The sequence below is a fragment of the Phasianus colchicus genome, chromosome 1 (genome assembly GCF_987193195.1).
Source record: "Phasianus colchicus chromosome 1, bPhaCol1.hap1.1, whole genome shotgun sequence".
Lineage (NCBI taxonomy): Eukaryota > Metazoa > Chordata > Aves > Galliformes > Phasianidae > Phasianus > Phasianus colchicus.
Window position 1 is genome coordinate 186,771,248 of NC_143436.1, and position 22,827 is coordinate 186,794,074.

The 22,827-nt window shown below is 47.0% G+C and overlaps 2 protein-coding genes across 5 annotated transcripts in view; one reads left to right on the forward strand and one right to left on the reverse strand.

The window, feature by feature from the left end:
- The window catches only part of SESN3 (sestrin 3), a 44,119-nt gene extending 35,829 nt beyond the window's left edge, over positions 1 to 8,290 (forward strand). For 2 of the 4 annotated variants that reach the window (XM_031616136.2, XM_090134017.1), the window contains exon 10: positions 316 to 8,290. In XM_031616136.2, coding sequence (XP_031471996.2) covers positions 316 to 402 — 87 coding nt within the window. In that variant the 3' untranslated portion in view covers positions 403 to 8,290. The remainder of the gene's footprint in view (positions 1 to 315) is intronic. The other 2 variants (XM_090134015.1, XM_090134016.1) reach the window with 2 other exon arrangements.
- Positions 8,291 to 12,371: 4,081 nt separating this feature from the next.
- ENDOD1 (endonuclease domain containing 1) lies at positions 12,372 to 21,254 on the reverse strand. The gene is made up of 2 exons (XM_031616135.2): positions 20,461 to 21,254; positions 12,372 to 15,458 (listed from the first exon to the last, which is right to left on the reverse strand). Exons 1-2 carry the CDS (start codon positions 20,779 to 20,781, stop codon positions 14,325 to 14,327), a joined length of 1,455 nt encoding a protein of 484 aa, XP_031471995.2. The 5' UTR covers positions 20,782 to 21,254; the 3' UTR covers positions 12,372 to 14,324.
- Positions 21,255 to 22,827: the final 1,573 nt, after the last annotated feature.

A 22,827-nucleotide genomic window follows, 5' to 3' on the forward strand; every position in this document is an offset into this window, starting at 1 on the left:
AAACTGTTCCTTATTCTGTGTTCCTATATGGCATTCATAAGTGGTAGGAAACCAAAGAAAGCATTATTAGTGAAAAGGTATGCCATTAGGGTACAGAAGTGGTTTTGTTGGGACTTTTCAGATTGAAGGTCCCTTAAAGCAGGTGAAGTTAGTTCCTAGGACATCGTCCCAAAAGGAACTGGAGTCTTACAGCAGATACAGGGAGAAAGGACCTCATTTCTTGGTGTGATACTTTACTAAAGGTTCCAGACGGTGGCATAAAGAAATGATATGGCACTCAGGGGTGAACTAAACGTCTGATTTAATTCCTAACAGGTTCACGTCAATCTACTTCTAATGGAAGCTCGTATGCAAGCAGAACTTCTGTACGCCCTTCGTGCCATAACTCGTCACTTAACCTGAAGCATTCACTGGGAGGGAGTAAAGGAATTTTTACTGAGTATGTAAAGACCTTTTGAAATAGATACACACCAGAAGCTGTTTGTGATGTAGCATCAGGTTATTCGATTCTATAGTGTCAAAGTTAAGCCGTGTTTCTTGACGGCTGTAATGTGCAATGACGTGTTTTATTTTCTTGATGCTTAACATTACTAATGATAACAAAAGTAACACTGAGGAGCACTACTCTGCATTGTTTCCGGTTGGATTTCTGCACGGTGGTCAGAATCCTAAAACTCTTTTTATTATATTCAATTCTAGCGCTTTGTTCTTTAAGCAAGGGAGTGAAGTGCTTAGAGACTTCTTTTCCAAGCAATCATTTTTCAGATTAGTGGAGTCCAGCAGAAGATTGGTTCTGCCTGTTCTGAGAGCGTGCCACCAGCTCATAACTCTGACAGAGATGCACGTGCTGTGTTGCATTGAATTGCCCACTGGATTCTTCTGTGTCTCCTGGAGACTGCCTGCCAGTCACTGTCTTACTACAGCAATTGAAGGTGATGTGAAATGTGGATGCAAACCTTGACCACGCTTTAATGTGAAATTAATCATGACAAATTCTACAGCATGCTACTGAAGTGCAAAAGTCATCTGCTTTATTGTGTCTCTTCCCAAGAGGAGAGCCCTCACAATTTGCCATTTCAGCTACACTTACTGTGTTTGAATCATGCCTAATCTTGTTTCACTGACAGCCACCCTCAGTTGTCTTTACAATGTCCATGCTCATCACACGTTGCAGTTTGTTGAGTTGGCACCTATAAAGCTGATACACAGGCTGACCAAAAATAGGGTTGTGGGGTTCTTGCACTCTCTTCTTTCTCAATGTTTTAAGTAAGGAAAGTAAAGGAAGGTTAGCATATCTGTTCTGTCGTATTGGATGTATAGGAATTTATTTCCCATAACTTCTTCATAGCATGAAGTTTTAATGTTCAAAGCTTAAAAAGTTTCTATGCATTAGTGTGGGTGAACAAAAGAAAAGTGCAATATTAAAAAAAGCAAGCTTTTTTCCCTATCATGTCACTGCTAAAGTGTCCTTCTTCTATAGCCATAAAGAAATTGTAAAACCAAATTTCTTTATTGTCTAAGGCCTAGCAGTTTTGTTCTGGCTTTTGTGGCTTAAGACAACCTGATACTGAGATGCCAAAGCATCCCCAAAACAAAGCATTCTTAGACAACTGGTAATATTGGGGAAGGGAAGAAATAAGCTGCCAAAAATGTCACACTTTTGTGCTGTTTTCTGTTGCTTTTGACTAGTTTTAAGAGCACAAAATGCTGATATTTATAGCTTTATTTTGTATTGCATTTAATGAACCAGTGAAGTGCCTAAAGAGATGCTTAAGCTTACCCAGTAGGATGTAAGTTGTCACTGCATAAACTTTTGTCTCTCAGTTTGGACTTTCCATAGTGCTTAGAGGAGAGTGACCTTTCTTTCCATTGCATACACACAGAGCTAACTGGATAGGTTTACTTTTAATATTCCGTGGTATTTTAGGAGATAATACAGGATTTCTATCTGTTGATTAGAGAATAGTTGCTGAAAAATGATAATATTACCAGTGCAGTCATACTTTTCATTGAGAAAATCGTGGACCAGTATGCATCTGAACTTGGTTTGCTTCCCTTTTCCCGAGGCTGTGCCGTGACTTCGCATGTCAGTTTACCTTCTCTGTCCATCTGCTCCAGCTGGGAAGGCTGAATGATTGTACACTTGGCTGCACTTTCCAACTGCAGGCCCTGCATGTGGAAAGCTTTTGAGGAAGAAATCAGTAATTTTTCTTTCTTTTCTGAAATTCTGTCATGTTGGCTATTTCGACAACTATCTGATAGACAGCATCAGAGTCTCTTCTAGAGAGATCACTGGATAAAATGTCAGATGTGTTTATTTTTATAGCTGACTGCAGAGATTCCTCAGAAGTGTTAGGACATGAAGATATATGAACTTAGATTAACTTTCTTATTCCTACCTATTGTAAGTGTAGTGGCCACACCGAATGGCTTTTGTGCATACAGCAGGTCTTCTGAGAGGCCTTTTCATGCAATACTTCTGCTTTTTTTTTTTTTTTTTTTCAAGTGATGAGAACTGTACAGTACTACTTTAAATTCCTTTGCTTTGAAAAGCCAAGTATTTCTCAAGAAGCACAGCTGAGCTCTGGAAAGGAGGTGAAACTACATTTGGGTAAGGAATACGACCTCTTAGTTTCCCTTCAGAAATGCGAAGGCTCTTTGAGTAGGTTGGGTTTTGTGTTTGGAAACATGAGTGCCTTTACTTCTTTCCTTATGAAATATACTTGCCAACTCAGATGCCTTCTGAGCAAAGTACATGAGCAGATTTGAAATATAGAAACCATAAAATTTGTAGTAAATCAGTAATCTTTTTCTTTAAGTGCCATATCGAGTCACATATGGCCTGCGAGACATTCCACTGTAGGAAATGTCAAGTAGTATGCTATTCCTTTTTTTTTTTTTTTTTAATATTAAAAGCAAACTTGAAACTTCTGAAAATGTTTTCCATGTGGCATTTTTTTCCAGAGTATGGCATTTACAGCATAACAGTTTATAGCTTAGTTTTTATACTCAGATTTATGATTTTTAATAGACGTTTGTTCAGAATAGGTCTTTAAAGTCATACAGTTCTACCATATGCTTCATGCATGCTTTGGGCTCACACTGTGCCAAATTTTCACATGCAAGTGTTCTTGGATTTTTTTGTATTTTGAAAGCACTCATGAATGTGAATCTTCACGCTTTGATCATTAATATTATTCTGAAGAGTACAGTAATTGTTGGAAGTGTAGATACTCTCCATCTGCGTTCCTTTATTGGAATTGATATTTACCAGCATTAATGTTAGTGCACAAAATCCCAGCTGTGACCAACGTAAAACAAAGTGTGCAGTCTCTTGTCTGTGAAGAGAAAGCTCGTTAGGTACAAATTAACTAGCTAGCATAGGGAATGTAAGTAGGGAATAGAGCTTTTGAGCTGGGACAGCTTCTTATCATTGCAGAATCACTGTAAAATGTGTGTTCTGATTGATAGAGTACATTATCACTGAAATTGTTCCTTTTTTTCTTGGTAATGAAGAGAAGTGGAAAAGATACTAATTGGAAGAAACATTTGCATTTCCCAGAATATTCTGCCTGCAGCTGAACATCACGAGAGTGTCATCATGCTGGAGCAGAGACCATTTTAAACAGAGGTAGAATTTGGGAGATAGCTATTGAAAGTAGTGTTGAGGTAGCCTATGAAAACTTTGGTAAGCTGTAGATGGATTTATTTTTAGTGGTTCAAAAATCCTAAAGCCTTCATTAAAATGAAGAGGATGTACTTTCAGCTTTAAGAACTAGCAGATTGCCACATCAGCTTTTCCCATGTATTAAAAAAGTCCTTAAAGCACAGGAAAATCCATGTTATGAACAACTATAAATGTAAGGCTCAGTACAAATTTAGAACAGATTAGAGCAGAACACAGAAGAACACATTTTGCTTCTCTCTCACTTGAGTGCAGAAGGTCACAACACCAGATTCTTCAGTAGTAGTTTTGTTTGTAGCAATGCTGAGAGATGCTTTCATGAGATTGGGGAAGAGCAGCATGTTGCCAGAATTTCAGTGGGAATTTAAGCAACTCAGCACTCAGCAAAATTCTACAGGGTGCCCACTTGCATTTTTGAGTCAGATTTTTAAAGATACTTAATCACCTACGATCAATAGAATACAAGCAGTTTCCATAGAGAAGGAGGGAATAATATGAAGCAGATCCGTGTGATTTGTAGCAATTGTTAACAAAATGGGCTTTTGGGGAGGCTTAAAATAGAGAAATCTTTCCAAAAGAAGTTAAACTGTAAGCTGCTGCTCTTGCAAAACAGGTTTTTGTTTCTCATGCATGTGTGTTTTCCATGGACATCGACATGCATTTCAAGTTCATATTCCAGAGTTTGGACTCCCTTTTTGAAGAGCTGGATTATTTCACCTCTGCTTGCAGAAAAGATCAGCTGCCATTAGCAAATGGATAGCTTGTGCCAGGATTTAAGAGTTTTTGGCCAGGTGAAGGTATTCCAGATCTTCTTAAATTCAACTGATTTTCTTTCAGATGCTTTTCTTAGGTGTTCAGATCCTTCTCCCTTAAATAAGGGATGTTGTTGCACAAAATGGAGGTGGGGTTGGATTCATAGTAAAGGAACTTTCCCAGTACTGATCTGAATATATCTGTTAGAATTGGTTTGCCATTAACTGTCATTCCAAGAGCTGGACAAAAATGTCAGTTTTCCCCACCTGAGCTTTAGCTTTATTCTTCCTAATGTAGCCAGCATGGTATGGTGGTCTAAAGAGATGCACCCACCTGTTTTTTCACCTTTGGAAATTTTAAATGTAGCTTTTTATCTGCAATTGAAAATTAATTTGACATTTCATACCTACTGCATGGATCATAGTGGTGGGAGATGGAAATAGCACAGTAACATGAGGAAACTTGAGGTGCATCTTGAACAGTGTTCATTTATTTCTTAGAGCAAGTTTTCTTGCCCATGCCATCATGCAGCTGCTCATTCTGTCCACATCAGATCTCTCTTGCAGACACTTAATTCTTCTGCTGCTCACCAGGGGCAAAACCTGTTGTTTTTCAGCCTGCTGCCACCACCCCACCTTACAAGCTTCCTATCATCCTAACTCACAGCCCGCAGCAATCTTGCAGAGACAGCCTTACAGCCATATCCTTGTAAAACAGTGTAAAACAACATGCAGTTCTTACATTACCATTCATTGCTGAGTTCAGAGGACCTTTCTCCTGTTCAGAAACACTTAATTCCAGGATCAGGTTATTTCTGGGCAGGAAATCTGAATCTAGTGTAAAGTATGGCACTTAGTACTTGCTTAAAACATTGAAGTAGTTTTTGCTAGTATTGCATCATGTTCCATCTGTGGAATTAGAGGAATAATCCAGTGGATCCACTGACAAAATGCTTTCTTTGGCAAAACACACCCGTTTGAGCCTTTGAGCTGGGCAGGCTCCTTACAGGGTGTTGTCCTGGGAATTTTGAGTTGCTCCTGTGCAGCGTGGATGGGAATAGGGCAGGCACCAACAGGGCCCTCCCAAGCTGTGTTCCCCGTAATTGGAAGACACAGATGGCCTTCAGAACAAATGGATTTGGGTTTTTCATTTATTCGAGGGGTGACTTCGATTGCAAACTTAGGGTAGTTATTTGAGATGCATGCATGGTGTTGATCAGAGCTCCTGGAAGATAGGAGTCCAAATTCTGCCCTTGTTACAGTAGGTAGAGCCAATATTTAAGTTGCCAATGAATATACTAAATGTGGGCAGAAGCTCTTGCTGTAGGAATTGAAAACAGGCTTTCTGGAGGGGATACACCTGATATAGGAGGATGTTGACGCTTCGGTCAGTTGGAGAAGCTTCACTGATGTGTCTAAAAGGTTCAGATGCATGTCCATGCGTAGAGGAGGCAGTAGGAAATACCTTCTTCCTAGATTTCCTCAAGGATGAAACCCCGAGCTGCTATGGAAAGTTTTTCCCTTTTCTTACTCCATGGATGGAGAGGGGAAGGGGACCTTTCTCATGTGGCTGCATAAAGCATGTTCCTCATTCACCACTCCATGCTCATGCCGTGCCACCAGATGCAAACCAGCCTTTCTGCTTCCCTCCCCAGCCATTGGCAGGCCAGTGGGGCTGCGGAGGGCTGGAGGCCCAGAGAAGTTGTGGGTGCCCCAGCCCTGGAGGCATTCAAGGCCACGTTGGATGGAATCCTGGGCAGCTTGATCTGGTGGATGGCAATCCTGCCCATGGCAGAGGGATTGGAACCGGGTGGGCTTTAAGGTCCCCTCCAACCTAAGCCATTCTATGATTCTGTTTTCCTATGAGACACTCCAGCATCCAGGGCAAAAAGATGTTCCCACAGGGAAACCAAAATGATTAGGCTGCATCCCTTGGACTCCGTGAGGAGGCACAGGCACCAATATTCCACAGCTATTGATCGGAACTGGATAGAAATGGTAGCTTAAAAAAATAGGAATTCTGTAAACTTGAAATCTCTCAGTTTTACCCTTTCTCCTTTTGCTGGAGAGCTATATAATGAATGTATATGCTTTATCTTTCTATCTGATGTAACTGAAAATCAGACTGCCAACTTCTTGTTTTGTATTAGCCTCTTTTTTTTTTTTTTTTTTTTTTTTTAAGGAAAAAAAAAAAAGTTTGTGAGCAATATATGTAGCATGCTGTGAACGTCTGTTTTGATCTTTATAGTTACTCTTTAATTCATCAGTATTAACACCAGTTCTTTTTTGTGTTTCCCTTGGTACTTTGTATGCAGTGTAATCAGAAGCTGTGATGGGCTCTGCAGTCCCGTGCTTTGTTACTGTAACTCCTTGATTTCTATGAAGCACCTGACTGTGGGCCACTGGGCGGGCAGTGCGGCCGTACACCACTGCCACTTTTCAATCTCTTGTACTATGTATAGTTTTAAGTAGAATAAGCTTTTTAACAGAATATTGATGCAGTTTATGATTCACACCGGCTGCGAGCGTCTGGTGAGTGAGAGTCTTTGTATTTATAGTTGTTGGGGAGGGGGGGGTTGTTTTGTTGTTTTGTTTTGTTTTTTTTAAATTCATAAGGTAGCAAACTTGATAAAACATAGCCACTTTAAACTGCTCGTGCTAAACAGACCCTGCTGTAGATGGAATACCACTGTCGATGCAGGAGGAGCTCTGGCAGTGCTGAGCTGGCAATGCCCAGCCGTGTCGGGCCATGCCTGCGCAGCCCATAGCTGCAAGGCTCGGCCCTCCTCGCCTCAGCAGGTCACTTCATCCCCTCTGCACAGAGCAACCCAAGTGCTGAGGAAGCCTTGCTGGTGAGGAAGGACAGACAGACAGGCAGACAGACGGCCCAGCGCTCGGTCAGCCCGCCAGGCCGAGATGGGGAGCGTAGCTCCCAGGCCTCTCTGCAGTACGCAGATGGGCTTCTGGTTTGATGGCCACAAAGGCTGGCTGCTAAGGGCAGGCATTGCTCCCCGTTCAGGTGGTTGTCCAGAGACGGCCTTGCTCTGAGCCTCCTGGCAGCAGCACGGTGCAGGGCCACCCCAGAGCAGGCAGGCAGCTCCCCGCTGACGTCAGCTCTCCCCTCTGGCCGGAGAGCGCCTCGTTCCATGGCTGCTGCCAGCTCTGCCCTGTCTGGGGACAGAAGAAGAAAGACAAAGCTCTGATCCTGCTGCTCCGTCCCACCACGTCCCCTGCAGCTCTGCTCTCTGCTGGGCGATGGGTGGCACAGGGACACGTCCCCGCGTTGTCCCTGGGGCTGCTGCCTGCCCTCAGCTCTGGGCAGAGCTCGCAGGGTCTGTGCTGTAGCGGAGGTTTGCCTGCAAGGCATGGCAGCTGCTAGGAATGAACTGTGGGTGTCCACAGCAGCTTTTACCATTTTTTTTTTTCTGTTTTTGCTGATTGGTATATTTTTTTCCTTTTTTTTTTTTCTTTTTTTTTTTTGTTGTTGCAGAGGACAGACTGACCTATTGGGATGGGTTGTTGGTTTTTTTTCTTTTTTTTTTTTTTTGTGCGTGTGATTTATTTTTTTTTTTTTTAGTTTTTAAGTTACCCGACTTGAATTTATCTGAACAGATGCAGAAGGAACTTTTTTTGTGAGTTAAGAGACAAAAATGCGTTTTTAAACAAAGGAATCATGTATTAACATTTTAACAGCAATTCATAAATCTGCACTTTTTATGAGGTTTTGAAAAATCTATTTATAGGTACGGAACAATGGGGTTTGTTTAAAACTGTATTGCATTTATACTTGCTGAAATTACTTTCATTGTTATCAGTAGGAATTTCATTGGTTAAATAAAACTGATAAAACCTGCCTCTTCTTTGGTGCATTATTTACTGAGTGCTCAGGACTGGGTCAGTCCAGCAGAGCATTTGGGAAGAGCTCCAGTCCTGGGAGTGTTACGCCCTTCTATGTACTTGTCCTGGTCTTTAGTCCAGGTCTGTACTGCAAACACAGGTCCTGAAAAATCTATTGCTCTTGCTGAAGGTCATGTCTTTTCAATCTGCAGCTGTCAGTGATTGCAGCTGGGGCAGTGCACATCACAATCTGATGGACGTTGTGCCATGCCAAAGGAGGATGCCAGGTTTCTCTTCCAGCAAGAAGCCCAGGGGCTGTGCTGCAGGGCAGTTTGTTAAATTGAATGGGTTTGGGCTTTCTTGTACTTCTCAGTCTCAGTTTTTTTAACACTGATTGCCAGAGAAGCCATAATTTCAAATACAACACTTTGACTTTGCTTGGGCACAATGCAGGCGGTTCCTTCTGGCCTTTAGGAAGCACTTCTGTGCTGTGTGGGTGATGGAGCACTGGCACAGGCTGCCCAAAGGCTGTGGAGTCTCCTCTTTGATGATGTTCAAAAGCTGCCCAGACATGATCATGACCAGAAATCTTGATGTGCTGGTGATACTTTGCCTGATGCAGCCAGGAATGCTATTAGCATTCTCAGCAGCAAGGTCACATTGCTGACTTCTGCTCAACTTGGTGCCCACCAGGACCCCCAGGCCCATTTTATCAGAGCTGCTTGCCATCTGGGTGTCCCCCACATGTCCTGATGCCTGGGGTTGTTCCTCTCCAGGTGCTGGTCTCTGCACTTCTGCTTGTTGAATGCTCATGTGCCATGCTGGGCAGTTGTGAGATGATTTCACCATCCCCTGTAGGCAACTCCTTTGTGATGCCTAGCAGGATCTAGGAAGGGATGAGGGCTGGAGTGATGTGGGTGGGCAGCCCCACATGGGTGGCAGAGAGATTCATCTGGGCTGACCCCAAGGCCAAAAAAACTGTTTTTCAACATAGAAAATAAAATCACTGGATTTGTATTTGCTGCTTAACTTTAAACTACCCACATGGTATGGGCATGAGAAATACAAGAAAACTGTCATTTTGGCTACAGTTGGGTTGCAGTGTTCATCTTACAGAAAAATGAACTCCTGCTCACACCTGCAGTACAGCACAGTGAGATTGAAAAGATCAGATCAAGTACCAGGTTCTCAGGCACATCCCACTCCACAAAATCCCATTTTCACTGGGACTGGGGGATGATCCATGGAATGAAAGGATGTGGAGATGAATTCTCCTCCATTGCTGGAGTCCTTGTATTCCTTCCCCATGTCTTGGTGATGCCACTCATCTGAATTGTCATCCTGGTGGGAAAACGAGCTTCTAAGATGGTCTACACCTCTCTGACACCAGGAAAAAAATTGTTCCCATTCAAAGTTCTTCTGCAGCCAGTGTGGTCCGTGGTCTCACGGACTCTTCCAAAGGCAACCCAGCACGAAACAACTCATCTTAATTCCACAGAAAGAAGTGGGTGTTTTTCAAGTGTAGGCTATTATCTACAGCAGTGCAAAGGTGTCTGCTTACACCAGAGGTCCCCACCCCGTCAGCTCCTTACAGGTGGAGGATGTGCTTGGCCACCCCACAGATGTGCATTCAAAACTCTCTAGGTCAGGTTCTTGGCAGAATGGAGCACTCAGTACAAGTCAGGCCAACTTGCAGGGTTCGTCCCATCTGTTCATCCCATCTGTTGCATCAGGACCACACACAAATGCAGACCTCCACCCAGATGGAGCTGTGAGCTCTGAGGGTTTCCAGCAGCACTCACAGAATCACAGAATAGCCAGGGTTGGAAGGGACCTCAAGGGTCATGAATCTCCAACCCCCCTGCCACATGCAGGGCCACCAACCTTCCCACCTAATGCTAGACAAGGCTGCCCAGGGTTGGAGGTGTCACTGCATCCGTCCTACCCACATGGAAAGGAAGAGCAACCCAAGTGCTCTCCAAGAGGGTGTGGAAAGGATCATCTCACCTGGGGTTCCTGAGCCAATGGGCACCTCGAGGGTCTGAATGGGTGGGACAAGTCCCATCAGCCGTCAGCCCCAAACTAGGCTTCATTGACCCCAGCTTTGGGCACCTAGCTGAGGCATCCAGGGTGAAGCCTGGATAACTCATCACCATGGATCAATGAATCACTGATACCCCAAATAGAGGCATTAGAGATTTTAAATGCCTTTAGGTGACACAAATCCAGATAGCATTGGCTTCTCTAGCTTCTCATATGTCATCCCACCACGCCTATTCCACTCAGCTCTATGGTTTGTTGACCAAGCAGAGACCATTTCTTTGCCATTTGTTCTCATTGTTGAGCTCTGGCCACTTGTTTTGAAGCATCCCATCCATCTGCCATCTTTCCTCCACCAGAGAAGAGCTCCCACTGCTCCTTCCATGCCCACTGGCATCTTCCTGCCCATCTGGCTCCATGGAAACGCTGGGCTGGGCTTTATTCACAAGAACGGGGCAATAAGGCTTCTGCCTCTCAGGAAAATGATTTAATTTCACAGTTTCAACACATTTGAAAAGAAAACGGCGTCCTGAAAATAAAAGGAAATGAGGTATCAGGCAAAGCGTGTGCCTCTCTGAGATGGAGACAGCCACATTCATGTGCCAGGCTTGGCTTGAGGCAGGAACATGTGAATGTTTACATCCACACCTCGAATCCAGAGCATGGGCTCTTCTTGGATGTTTCTGGCCCTTCTTCCAGCCTAGGCCTAAAAAGACTTTTCCACTAAAAATGGCAAATTACTATGAAAGCAACAACAACAACAAATGAAAGAAAGAAAGAGTCTGTTTGATAAATCAATCCTTTCTGACAGTAAATTTCCTTGGAGGTTTTCCAACCAGCTGTAACACTACCACTGCTGGGAAGTCTGCAGGCCTTTCTGCTTGGCTGAAAACACCGGTTCTGCTGAAATCAATGGCAGATGTTACCCTGTGTTAAGCACATTCACAAATCGAAGCAAGCCCAGAACTGCACAGCGAAGAGGAATTGCTCCATGCTGAGTGTGTGGTGTTGCAATCTCGCTAAGATGCACACCGCAGACACGCCTTGCACTTTGTGCTCCCAGGCAATTCTTTCTGGCCAAACAAGTTGCACTTGATAATTATTTTCCAGTGCCTTTTTCTTTTGCTAGCACTGCCTAAGTGGAAGAGAGAACCTGTGGACAAATAGGGCTTGAATCCCCTCCAGGCTGCAGCAGCTGCCTACCTTGAGAGGTACCTAGCAGAGGATGGAGCTCCAAAGTACACAATGGCAGCGGAGGTGGGATCAGAGGACCTGACACAGGGCTGGGCTCCATGGGCTGTGCTGCTGGAGTTGCTGTTGTTCTAGATGCATGGCTTGTTTCTCTGGGCTCGACCCAGAGTGAAGATAACAGAGGTAAAGGTCACCTTGAAGTGCACAGAAACTCCTGCAGTGATAGGCTGGGTGATCTGGTCGAGGCAAGTTCAATTCACGTATCCTTCCCTGTCCTGTGAGTGACTCTTAGCCTGCAGTTATCGTGATAAAGATAAGGAAGACCAGCCCTTCCCCCTTTTTCCATCTGTGGCTCAGGGCAGCTCTCAAGCACACAAGACCTCTCTGGGGGATGTGCTCAAGGAGAGGTATCAGCACAGAGCAACCTGCCAGAGGCAGGACTGGTCCCAGCCTTTTCTCCTGTCCTAAGACCGTCCACCCTGGGCAGAGGGATCCCATTCCCAGCAGAGCAGGAGGTCCTGAGCCCCTATTCGCTCACATGGAAACTTCCCTTCCCCTCCTGCTTCATTCCTTTCCCACCACAGAGCAGCCTGTCTTGGCAGGGAACTCTCTGGGCACATGCAGAACTAAACACGTTGCCTGCAACCCCCAGCTCTAACTTACATATTCTATAGCTTAATGAATTAACTCTTTTTAATGTGCTTTGATAATGAAAAGGTGTTTTAAAAGCACAAAAGAGCCATTAATATCAGATGTCAAGCCATAAAAAAAGAACAACTATGCTGCTGTTACTCTCTCGATTAGCCAGAGCTCTCTGGGCTGTTTTATCTTATTTGCAGTTGAGATAGAAATCTGATAGCCATCCCTCTTTGCAAAAGTAACTTTTATTTTGTTAAAGCCATACATTTCCAAGGACAGAGTAAAGCTCTCAAGCCATAAATCATGCCCAGATAAGAATAATCTGAAACAATACTCTGCAGCAGGATGTTGCTTGTTCTGTAACAATTACTGGGTGTTTCAGGCAGATTTCCCACTGCCTGCTGAAACATGCAGCAGAGAAGAAAAATGACCCGTGCTGGTCAGGGTTCTTCATGTTGGAATCCGAGCGTGTTCAGACAACTTTAATAGTATGGCTCCACATCTGCCCAAATCCTACGGTGCTCCAGTCTCCTGGATGGAAAGAACTGGCTGCTCTGCAACCAGGGCTGCAGCATGGAGACGTGCCCGTGGGCTGGCCTCAACCTCGCTGGGTGACAGTGGTGATGGAGATGTGTGACACCAACCCCACAGTGCACTGGGATATGAGAGCAGGTCAGAGATAAGGCCATGCTTAAGGCACAAAAGAGGCATGCGGGGGGCGGCTGGAGCTGCCTTTGGACATCAGTGCCACCACATGTGCCTCCTGAGGGGACCCTGGGGCACCCACACTGGTGCCCACCGCTGCACTGACAGCTTCAACACAAAGGAGGGATTGGTCAAAATGTTGCTGATTTTGCATGATTACACCTTCCCTTTTCTCTTGTCCCCACAAAGTCACATCCATGGGAATAAGGGCTGAAGAAACAGGAGCAGTGAGGACAGGGAGTGCAGAAGAGGGGACAAGTGCCCTGCTGACATGAGCTCATAAATGAGTCACTGGACAGATTAACGTAGCAGAATGCATAGTGTGCCCCAGGCCTCCCTCACCTCCACCTGTTCTCCAGGCAAGGTCTATTAAGACATAAAATCTGTGAAAGAAGCAAAATTATCCACAGTGCTCCCTTGCTCTTCCCCTGTCATGTGTTCCCCCTGTTCCCCTTGTAAGTACATCAGTGCTGCCATCAACCCTACAGGAAAACACACGAGGATCATTTTAGAATCACAGAATCACAGAACGGCCTGGGTTGAAAAGGACCTCAAAGATCATCTAATTTCAACCCCCCTGCCACTTGAGCTGCACCTTCACAATAGGCCTAAGAAGGATAACCAGGACAGTACCAATCCCCAGCCCGGGCACAATCCAGCAGAGATCTCTGGCACAAAGGATCAGCTGTGTATTGGATGAACCGCCAGCTCTGAACAGAAGCAGGGCAGGCTGGTCACTGACACACAGGCTGATTCAAGGCCAAAAGCATCACCCACATGGCTCTACTGGGCTTTGGAACCCACCACCCAGGGCAAGGAAGTTGGGATTGAGATCTTGACTGGTCACCAGGGAATAGTGTGGGGAAAGTGAGCTTGGTATGGTGAAGGGAAGGAGTTGGCAGCTGGTCCGGAGAGCTATGAAACACACCCAGCCAAATTCCTTCCCAGGCTGTGCTGGCGGGACTCCAATGCAGTCAGCAGTGCAACCAGCAGCACGACTTGGACCTATTCCCTCCCTGCTCCCCATCTTGCCCCTAACTCTTGCACTCTGCCCACCTTTTCTCTTTCAGAAACTGAAGTCCTTCCCCAGACCACCACCTCCGCACCACGAGGGATGTGCTTCTGCAGAGGTCACTGCTAGTGCACAGGTCTCAGTGTTGTCTCAGTAGGAAAGAAACAACCTTGTACCACATTTAGAAAGCATCTCCCAGAGGAAGCAGCTTGATGTCTACAAATCACAGGAAGTTTGTGACCTGCACTGATAAAATCCGAACACTTTGAAACGGATAGAGCTTGAGTTGCAATGGTGATGTCCCCTCGCGAAGTTACCTTGGCCCTCCCTGTTACTCCCCATATTATTAATGTCACTTACAATAAATACCAGAACAAAATCAACAGCATTTGGCCACGTATCTTAAAGCATTTCCCCACTCCTCTTTCACTTTTTGTCTTTGCAGCCTTGATTTCCACCCTGATCAGTCACCAGAGGAGCCCTTAGGGACAAACCGCTTGGCTATGTGACTAGCCACGTAATAAAAGCCATGCAGGATGGAGGCTGTGGCATCAATGGCCAACGAGAAGGTGCCACCGATCCCAGTGGCCATGTCTTTGACAACAGAGGGAATGGCACAGATGGAGTAGTAAGGGAAAGAAGCGAGGTGAAGGACAAACCCCATGGGGATGCGTAGAATCCTATAGGTGATGACTGCCACATCTTGAATAATTCCCAGAAAGCCCAAGAAGATGTTGGTGATGACCCTCCCCACATCATAGGGGATGCTGATGAGCACCATGCTGATGGCTTTCAGGTAGGACACCGTCCCGTTCCACAGGCTGTAGACTCCATCCAGAAGAGTACTGCCAACTCGCTTGATAACAAGCCACAGAAAATAAAACATAAATTTCACCAGCTCCACAAGCAGGTAGATGAGGAGTTCCAGAAGTTTGATGAAAGGAGTAGCAATTATGCCAACCACTTTCCTCACCAAGCCACTGTCTTTGGCCTCCTCCTTGTCATTTGTTCCTACCCGCTCTCCAGATCGGATCTGACTAACAGCTTGCAGTATTGCTTCCATTTTCTCATTGCTGTCATTGTCTTCTCCACAGTTGCCCTTGAACAAGTCAAGCCCTGCTAGGAGTTGCTTCTCCAGCTCTCCCACTGTGAGGTCTGCCAAACTGCTTTCATCACTGACTTTTTTCACCAGTCCTAGAGACCATCCCTCTGGAGCATCACAGCACGCTGCCAGCCAGAGGGTCTCTGGCACAGACACCTTGCCTTTAACTCGGACACTGGAAGGAATTGCTCCTGCAAGGAGATACAGCTGGTCCTTCTTGGAACAATGAGGGATCAGAGCTTGCTCCACCACTCTCCCGATGTCGCTGTGCCAGGTTTTGCTCAGAGAGGGGCGCAGAGGGACAGCATTTGTCAATGTATAGGTGGCCGTTTGGAAGTCTTCCTCATTGAGCAAGCTAGGGTTCAGCAGCCCTCGTTCATAACCAGAGCCCACATAGTCTGAGGTCAGAGCTTGATTTGCACCAAGGTTGGCCAAAGAGCCAACAACATCAGCTTCAATCACCATCTCATGCTGGTCATTCTCTGGATCATCTATCTGAAATAGCAGAGAGAAGAGTTAGTGTGTGCAATTCACCTTCCTACAAAGCAATTGTAAAATAGGCTTTGAAGTACATTTTCCATGAGGATTGCTACTACATGCTGTGCCATGGATCACATCCTGCACTCCTTCCTTACTGTCCTTGTGGCAATGGGGGCAAAGGGGTGTGCACTGCCTTTGCTGTCCTGCTAAACGTGTCACTTTGGACTGCCAGTGCTGACTGCAACTCTGCAGTCTGGCCTGCAGCACAGCACAGCCTCCAGCTGCTCACCAGCCATCCTCCACTAAGCCTCAAACTGGTGTTTATTTTCTAGAAGGGATTTTTGGTATTCCGAAGGGAAAACCTAGAAGGGATTTTTAATAGAAGGACTGATTCAAGTCTATGTTCTCACCTCCTATGGTGAAGGCACTTCCAATTCTTTTAAGCATCTGCTGTCTCATCTTTAGTCAAATCCAGGCAATGAAGAATGAAAGGCATGATGTGTAGGATGCCTAAGGAAGGCATTTACCTGTCTCCACTAATTGAGTAAGTTGGACACCATGGCAGATGACCCGAATTTCACTGCCTTTAACACAGTCATTAGCTAAGGGCTTGTCATTAGCAGCCTGAACCTGATCTTTAATGACCTCCCAGCATCCTGTGGGTGAGGAGACATTGTCACCACAGGTCCTCAAGGTCTTCAATGGAATCTGTGCTATGAGCTTGTGTCTGCCGTTGCCACCGTGTGGAGGCAGAGGCGGTAACAACCCCTCCCAGCACCTTGCACAGAGCTATGCAAGGAGCTCACACACAGCAGGAGCTGGAGCACTGGGGCACCATGGTGTTCAGGGCCTTCTCAGGTGACTGCAGCTCTCTCTGCTCCTTCGACACTCCTCTTGACACTGCAGCCTCTCCAGGGGGGTGTGCCAGATTGCTATTTTCTTCCCCAGATTAGAGGGCAAGCATGTTGGTAGGAACACTGTGGCTACAGGCAGCCTCTGGCAGTCGCTGCCTCCTGAAATCTCTGTTTCTCATCCCAGCACTGCACTGACCCCATTACATCTGCTCTCTTTGCTCCTGGCCTCTAGGCTGTTTACTGCACTGTATAACACACGTTTTGGAGATGTACACAGCAGACAGCTCGTATTCTGCTTTGAATCACCCCCCAGACACCCTCCCTGGTGCCTGCGATCTCCTGGAGTGTGCTTGGACACATGGCTACCATCTATGTCCTTGAAACCTTACACGGAGCTGGCGCCCTCTCAGAGCTGCAGCTCCCTGCATCCCCTCCTCAATGCTCTGTGCTCGGTGTATGCAGCTATCCATCATCCTCACTGCACGAATCGAGGTCAGGTTGCTTCTTGCAGCAGCCAAGCCCCTGCAGCCTGGCCTCAGGGCTGTCTCTGCAGCAGGGCCGGACACAGTGCCAACATGAACCATTTCCCAGGGCTGCACTACCCCCGGCTGCCTGCTAGGAGGGATCTTGCTTCGTCTTGAAGGCTTTTTGCTCCAGGACTGGAAGAATTCCTACGTGCACAAATCTGTTTTTTTGTTTTGTTTTGTTTTGTTTTTTAACTCAGGCACCTACAGCCTTCTTGACAGAATAAGAAAAATGGTGACAGGAGGCTGAGGTGCTGTACTTCAAAGACAGAGAGACCTGAGACTGTGCAGCTATTTCCTTGCAGAGATTCCCCAGCTGCATGGGCATAGTCTTGAATTTCTCTGGTTATGAGCTGATGCATGCATACCTGGAGGTGCCTATCCAGCAAATATGTGCTTGCTTTGCTGTTCAGCTCCAGGGTTTTGCACATACCATTGGGATTGTTTGGATGCAATTAAGAAAGAACATGAAAAATGTGGCTGTGTGCTGTGCGTGCGTAAGACTCTGACATCAGTGAGTGCTTATAATAACTCATATCATGGTCTGTAATAACTCCTTTATTACTGAGCTTTTCGTGCCTCCTGTAATCCAGCTCCAAAGGCAAGCTGTCTCTAGCACTGTATCTAACCTGCACACAAGCTGCCTTCTGATTCCCACAGCCTATGGTTTGTGTTGCAGCAAGAGCACATCTGCATCCATGGGCCAAGTCTGAATCCACCTGCCAAAATACCCTGCAATAGCTTGGGGCAAGGCCCAAGCAGACAGGTAAACAAGGATTTAAAAATAAATTATGCATCCAAACACCTGTTTGGATGAGAGCCCAAGCACTATCAATACAATACGTGCTTCATAAAGTAGGGGTTGTCATTCTAAAGAAGGGAGTGAACCTCATGCTGTCTCATGGTCTCTGTTGCAGGAAGCTCACAAGTGGCTCCAGAAGCACGTTTCTCCTAATGACCACAGCTGACAAGAACAGCAGGTCAGATGTAGCTGTGATACAAATCCTGCCTTGGTTCTCTGGCTCATGGAAGTCACCAACCAGATGAAAACACCAGGGCATTTACCCAGCCTATCCTGGACTAGAAGAGATGAAGCACCTCCAGTGTTCTTCATTTCTCCCAAGCCAAGATTCAGAACAAACTAAAGGCTTTCAGACCGAAGTGGCTTGCTCTTAAACCTAAGAATCACAGAATCATTAAGTTGGAAAGGATCTCTGACCTCACCTAAACTCAACTGTCAGCCCACCCCCACTTTGCCCACTCACCACGTCCCTCAGTGCCACATCTCCACAGCTTCTGAACACCTCCAGGGATGCTGACTGCATCACCTCCCTGGGCAGCCTGTGCCACTGCCTCACCACTCTTTCTGAGAAGAAATTTTTCCTGATATCCAACCTGAACCTCCTCTGGCACAGCTATTACCTCCTGTCCTAAAAGAAGTCAGCAACAGAGAAGGTTTGGGGACACAAATCTCAAGGCATCCCATCACTATCCTGATAATCCTCCTGCCCTCTCATTTTTTAACAGTCCTGGTTGCTAGATTAATTCACTGTTTCCAGCTGCCAATCAGCTCTGGTTTGTCCTGACATTCCTCTTACTTCTCATCTGATGACTGCCTCATTATTACATTTGGCATTTGTTTCTGGTACACACATTCCTGAGGACGTAGGCATACAGGGCGTGAGACAGAGCCCTCACAACTTATATCCTGATCTATTACAAAAAAAAAACCAAACCATGTGACAACCTTGAGTCACCCATCAGAGTGCAGAGAGAATTTTTATAGCAATTTCCTCCTGCTTCCTCTATCTCCATGTGAGCGTGCATTCACACATAAGAAAGCACATAGCACTGTGCAGTTCAGCCTGTTGGTACCTGGCTATCTCAGTGTCAGCCAATGTAATCCTTAGAGCCTTATTGCAGAGCAGGTGTTGTGAAGCCCCAGCACAAGGAACGTGAGTGATAGATGGGAAATCTCTTCTCCACTTTCTCCTCTTGCATCAGCCTAGACTGCAGCCTTGTTGCCCACCGAAGGCATGATCCTTCTAAGCCAGAAAGAGAACAAGTGCCCTGTCCCACCACTAATAGTCTTGCTCTAGCCTTCATCCCACCTGCCTCTGCAGCCCCATAAAGGCTTCAGCATTGAGTGAGCAATGGGCATTACATCCACTACATCCTGCTCATCAAAACCTTGAGTGAGGGATTATGGTAAGCAGGAGGGAGACAATCTCTGTCCTCCTTCCCCCCATAATGCCACCTGCTGTGGCACAGTTTCCTCCAAGGTGGCCATACTGGGACCTTTCCTTAGCTGACTCCTTCACCGTGGTACAAGAGCACGTCTTGTTTAGGAAGCCTTTCACTTTCATACAATCATAAAATGGGAGGACACTCAAAGCTCACCTCATTCCAACCTTCTGCCATGGGCTGGTTGCCCCCACCAGCTCAGGCTGCCCAGGGCCCATCCAACCTGGCCTTGAGCACCTTCAGGGATGGGGCATCACAGCTCTCCAGGCAGCTGTGCCAGGGTCTCACCACCCTCTGAGTTAAAAATTCTTTTTAACATCTAAGTTAAATTTCCCTTCTTATAGCTTAAGGCCATTTCCCCTTGTCCTGGCACTATCAGACCATGTATAAAGTTGGTCTCCTTCCTGCTTGTAAACTCCCTTCAAGTACTGAAAGGCTGCAAGGAGGTCTCCCTGCAGCCTTCTCTTCTCAAAGTTAAAATTTGTGAGGCTTCTTTTGCCTGGACTGCAGTAAAGCCCTGCATCTTGACAAGCAGTCAAGCATGGCTGTACAAGGAGCATCCCTTTGAATGTGCATCATGATGTCAATTGGGAGGCTTTGTAGTTGAAAAAGAAGGAAACAGGCAAACAAACGGCTCAGAAAACAGCAGCCAAAGGAGTAGAGAAGGAAGCAAAAGAGTCCAGGGGATTATTATTTTTTCTGAACACCTGATCCAGCTGTAGGTGTCCCTGTTCATTGCAGAGGAGTTGGATTTGGTGGCCTTTAAGGGTCCCTTCCAACCCAAACAATTGTATGATTTTTCCTATTTAACACTAACGACAGCAACTGGGTCCATAGAAGAAAAGTCCTCCAAGCTCTCAGCAATTTGATGCTGTCACCATCTGGCGTCACCCAGGAACACAGCCACTGCATCCCACGGGCTACACAAGGTGGGAGGCCACAGCAACTCGAGGCAGAGCCAGCCGATGGCTTCTGAGGCTGAGCAAATATCTGAGGCAGGAAACACAAAGCCTGCGGAGCAAGGTGGGAAAGAAGGGAAGCCGCTGCTGGAAAGCCTCCAAGCCTGCTGGAGCAGGTGGGTGAGCCAGACCCGAGGCGGCACGGCGGCTTCAGGTGCTGCAAGTGTCAGAGCAGCCGACCTCCCCGCGCCAGTTCTGTCCCCGCACAGCGAGGGAACAGAAACTTCAGGCTCTGCCCCGGCACGCAAAGGCAAAAGGGCGGCTGGGGCAGGGAGGGCTCTCCTCTCCCCCACGCCGCTCTCGCACCCAGCTCTCCCGACGAGCTCTTATCTATTCAAGCACAGAAAAATCTAAGCTCGGCATCTGCAGGGGGTTCACGAGCCTCCGTGGGGCTCCGTGGCTGGGAGCAGCACCACCGCCGGGCAAGCGGACCTACCTGCGGCTCCAGCAGCCAGCTCTCGTCCGCCTCGCTTCGGGCTGCCCCCGTGTACTTGAAAGCGGAATAAAGAGGGATTTTGTCCTTGGTGCTGTAGAGAGTTGCAAAGCGCGGCTCCCCGTTGTACTGCTGACAGATCTTCACGTGGAAAGGCTCGGTGAATCCTTCCGGTGGGACTCGGCCGGGGAAGAACACGTTACACTCGGCAAAGCCGGCTTCGTCCTTGCCGACGACTCTGCCCAGGGAAAAGCTCGGGAAAAGCGACAAACAGAGCAAACACAGCACTGACATCCTCACGGTCCGCTCCCCAGGGCCGTCCATCCGGGCTGGGTACGGCGCGGGTCTGGCGGTGCGCGGAGAGGCGAAGCCCGGCGGGCGGCGGTCCCTGCGGGCAGGTCTCTGCGCTCACGCCCGCTGGAACGCCGGGCAAGCCGAAATCGTCGCGGCTATCTGGGAGGAGGAGGAGGAGGAGGAGGAGGGAAGCCCTCGGCGGTGCCGTATGTAGCAGCGGGGTGTGGTGTCTGCATTGCAGCACAGTCCCCGGGAGGAATTTTGGCTGACGCAGCCAGAACTCTTCCTGGGGCTGCCGGGGGGGATGCTGCAAAGTCAGGTTCGGAGCCTAGAAGAAAGTGTGAGCTGCTGTCCGCAGTAACCGGCCTGGCCGAGGGACAGGAAGGAAGGGAGAGGAGAAGGAGGAGGCAGCGGGGTGTCAGCGAGGCTGGGAACAGGCTTTGTGGGGTGTCAGTGTAGCTCCGTGCCCATGCTTGGCCAAACGTAGAGCTGGGGAAAAAAAAAAAAAAAAAAAAAAAAGATAATACAAGGAATGAAACCACTCCTCGAGTTTATGGTCGGCTGTTACCTGCCTGTGAGCCTATAGCAGCTACTGCTGGGTTAATGGGTAAAAGAATGACTGTGCTAACTGGGAAAGTTAGTGTTTTCACAGCAGTGGGGTGGAGAGACTACGGAGTATCTCAAGATTAAGAAAACCTGCCTTTACCCACCCTAGAAGCTGGATACGATCAGATATACTGCCAATAACTCACTCCCTCAACTTAAAAAAGCCAAGGTGCCATAAAGGACACTGTCATACAAAGCTGTCGCATTGCTACAGCGACTTCCAAGCAGGAGTCCCCAAGTGCCACCAATTCTCAGCTGCTCTGCAAGAGAGACTATATGACACACAGCCTGTATTGTGAGCAATGCCATGGGACGGATGTCAGGGAAGGAGCCTGTAAAAATGCTAAAAATAGCCCGGGCTCTGAGACTCATTTCTGCACTCGGGGATGGCTTCTTGAAGCAGCATAGCAAAGAAATACGTCAGTGCCTTTTCATGTGATGTTATCAGCTTGGGGAGACAGAGGCAGGCTGGACAGGCTGGGGAACGGCAGGAAATGCAGCCAGTAGCTTGTTTGGTTTCCAGGCAGTGGCCTGGTCACTCAGCCCTGGCAGAAAGAATTAGTCATGTACAGAAAGATGATGGGAATGGAAACACGTGCATGGCCCAGCCAGAGCACAGCAGCTCCAAAAGACAGGCTCAATATTTCATTCGCCTGGATGTAAAAAAGCCTACTGGGAAATGGAGAGCTGAAGCTAAATTTGAGCTGTTTATCTGATCCCAAGCTTGCAATTATCTGGGCAACAGAAGGAAATATTTTCCCCATGTTTTGAGCCATGTTCTGCAGGGAAAGCAAGGCAATGTAGTGCTTTAAGCATCCCACTCTGACTGATCTGCAGTATCCCAAGCTGGGTATGGTCCCAACCCAGTGTGAAGGCAGGATGGGGTGCCTCAAGATGGGCACAACAGCCAGTAGCATGCTGAGCAGAGGGATCCTTCTGCCAGGAAATGGGGATGTCCTGCCTCCAAGGGCACCTCAGCCTCAGTGTGATGCATCAGCACTCTTCTCAGTCTCAAGGACCTCTCATATGCTTTTGAGGAACTTTCTTTTCGGACTGTGAGGCTGGTCTATGCCTGCTTAGTTTTTGCTGCATGTACCAGCATGTAAGTAGCCAGTCTGAAGAGTGTTCAAGGCCAGGGATGGGGCCCTGGGCAGCCTGGTCTAGTATTAGATATGGAGGTTGGCGGCCCTACTTGCAGCAGGGGGGCTGGAGTTTGATGATCCTTGAGGTCCCTTCCAACCCAGGCCATTCTATGATTCTATGACTCTATGACTCTATGAGGAGTGCTCAGGATCTCCTTATGGAGATTTTGGACAAAGGGCAAGAAAAGAAGCTCTAGAAAATGATGTTGACCTGGAAGAAGAGAAGAAGATTGAGCAAAAATTAGTTGATGAGATACTAAGGAAAGCTTAAGAAGGCAAATGGATAGAAATAGATGTGAAGAAACCCAGAGGGGAGGAAAGGAGGAGT

What these genes read in the sequence shown, in the direction of transcription:
- ENDOD1 (XM_031616135.2), bottom strand. Translation starts at nt 20,781, where the DNA reads ATGGACGGCCCTGGGGAGCGGACCGTGAGGATGTCAGTGCTGTGTTTG. An exon ending in GCTGGCTGCTGGAGCCGCAG is followed by an intron (nt 15,459 to 20,460) that starts GTAGGTCCGCTT and finishes CTGCTATTTCAG; the next exon opens with ATAGATGATCCAGAGAATGA.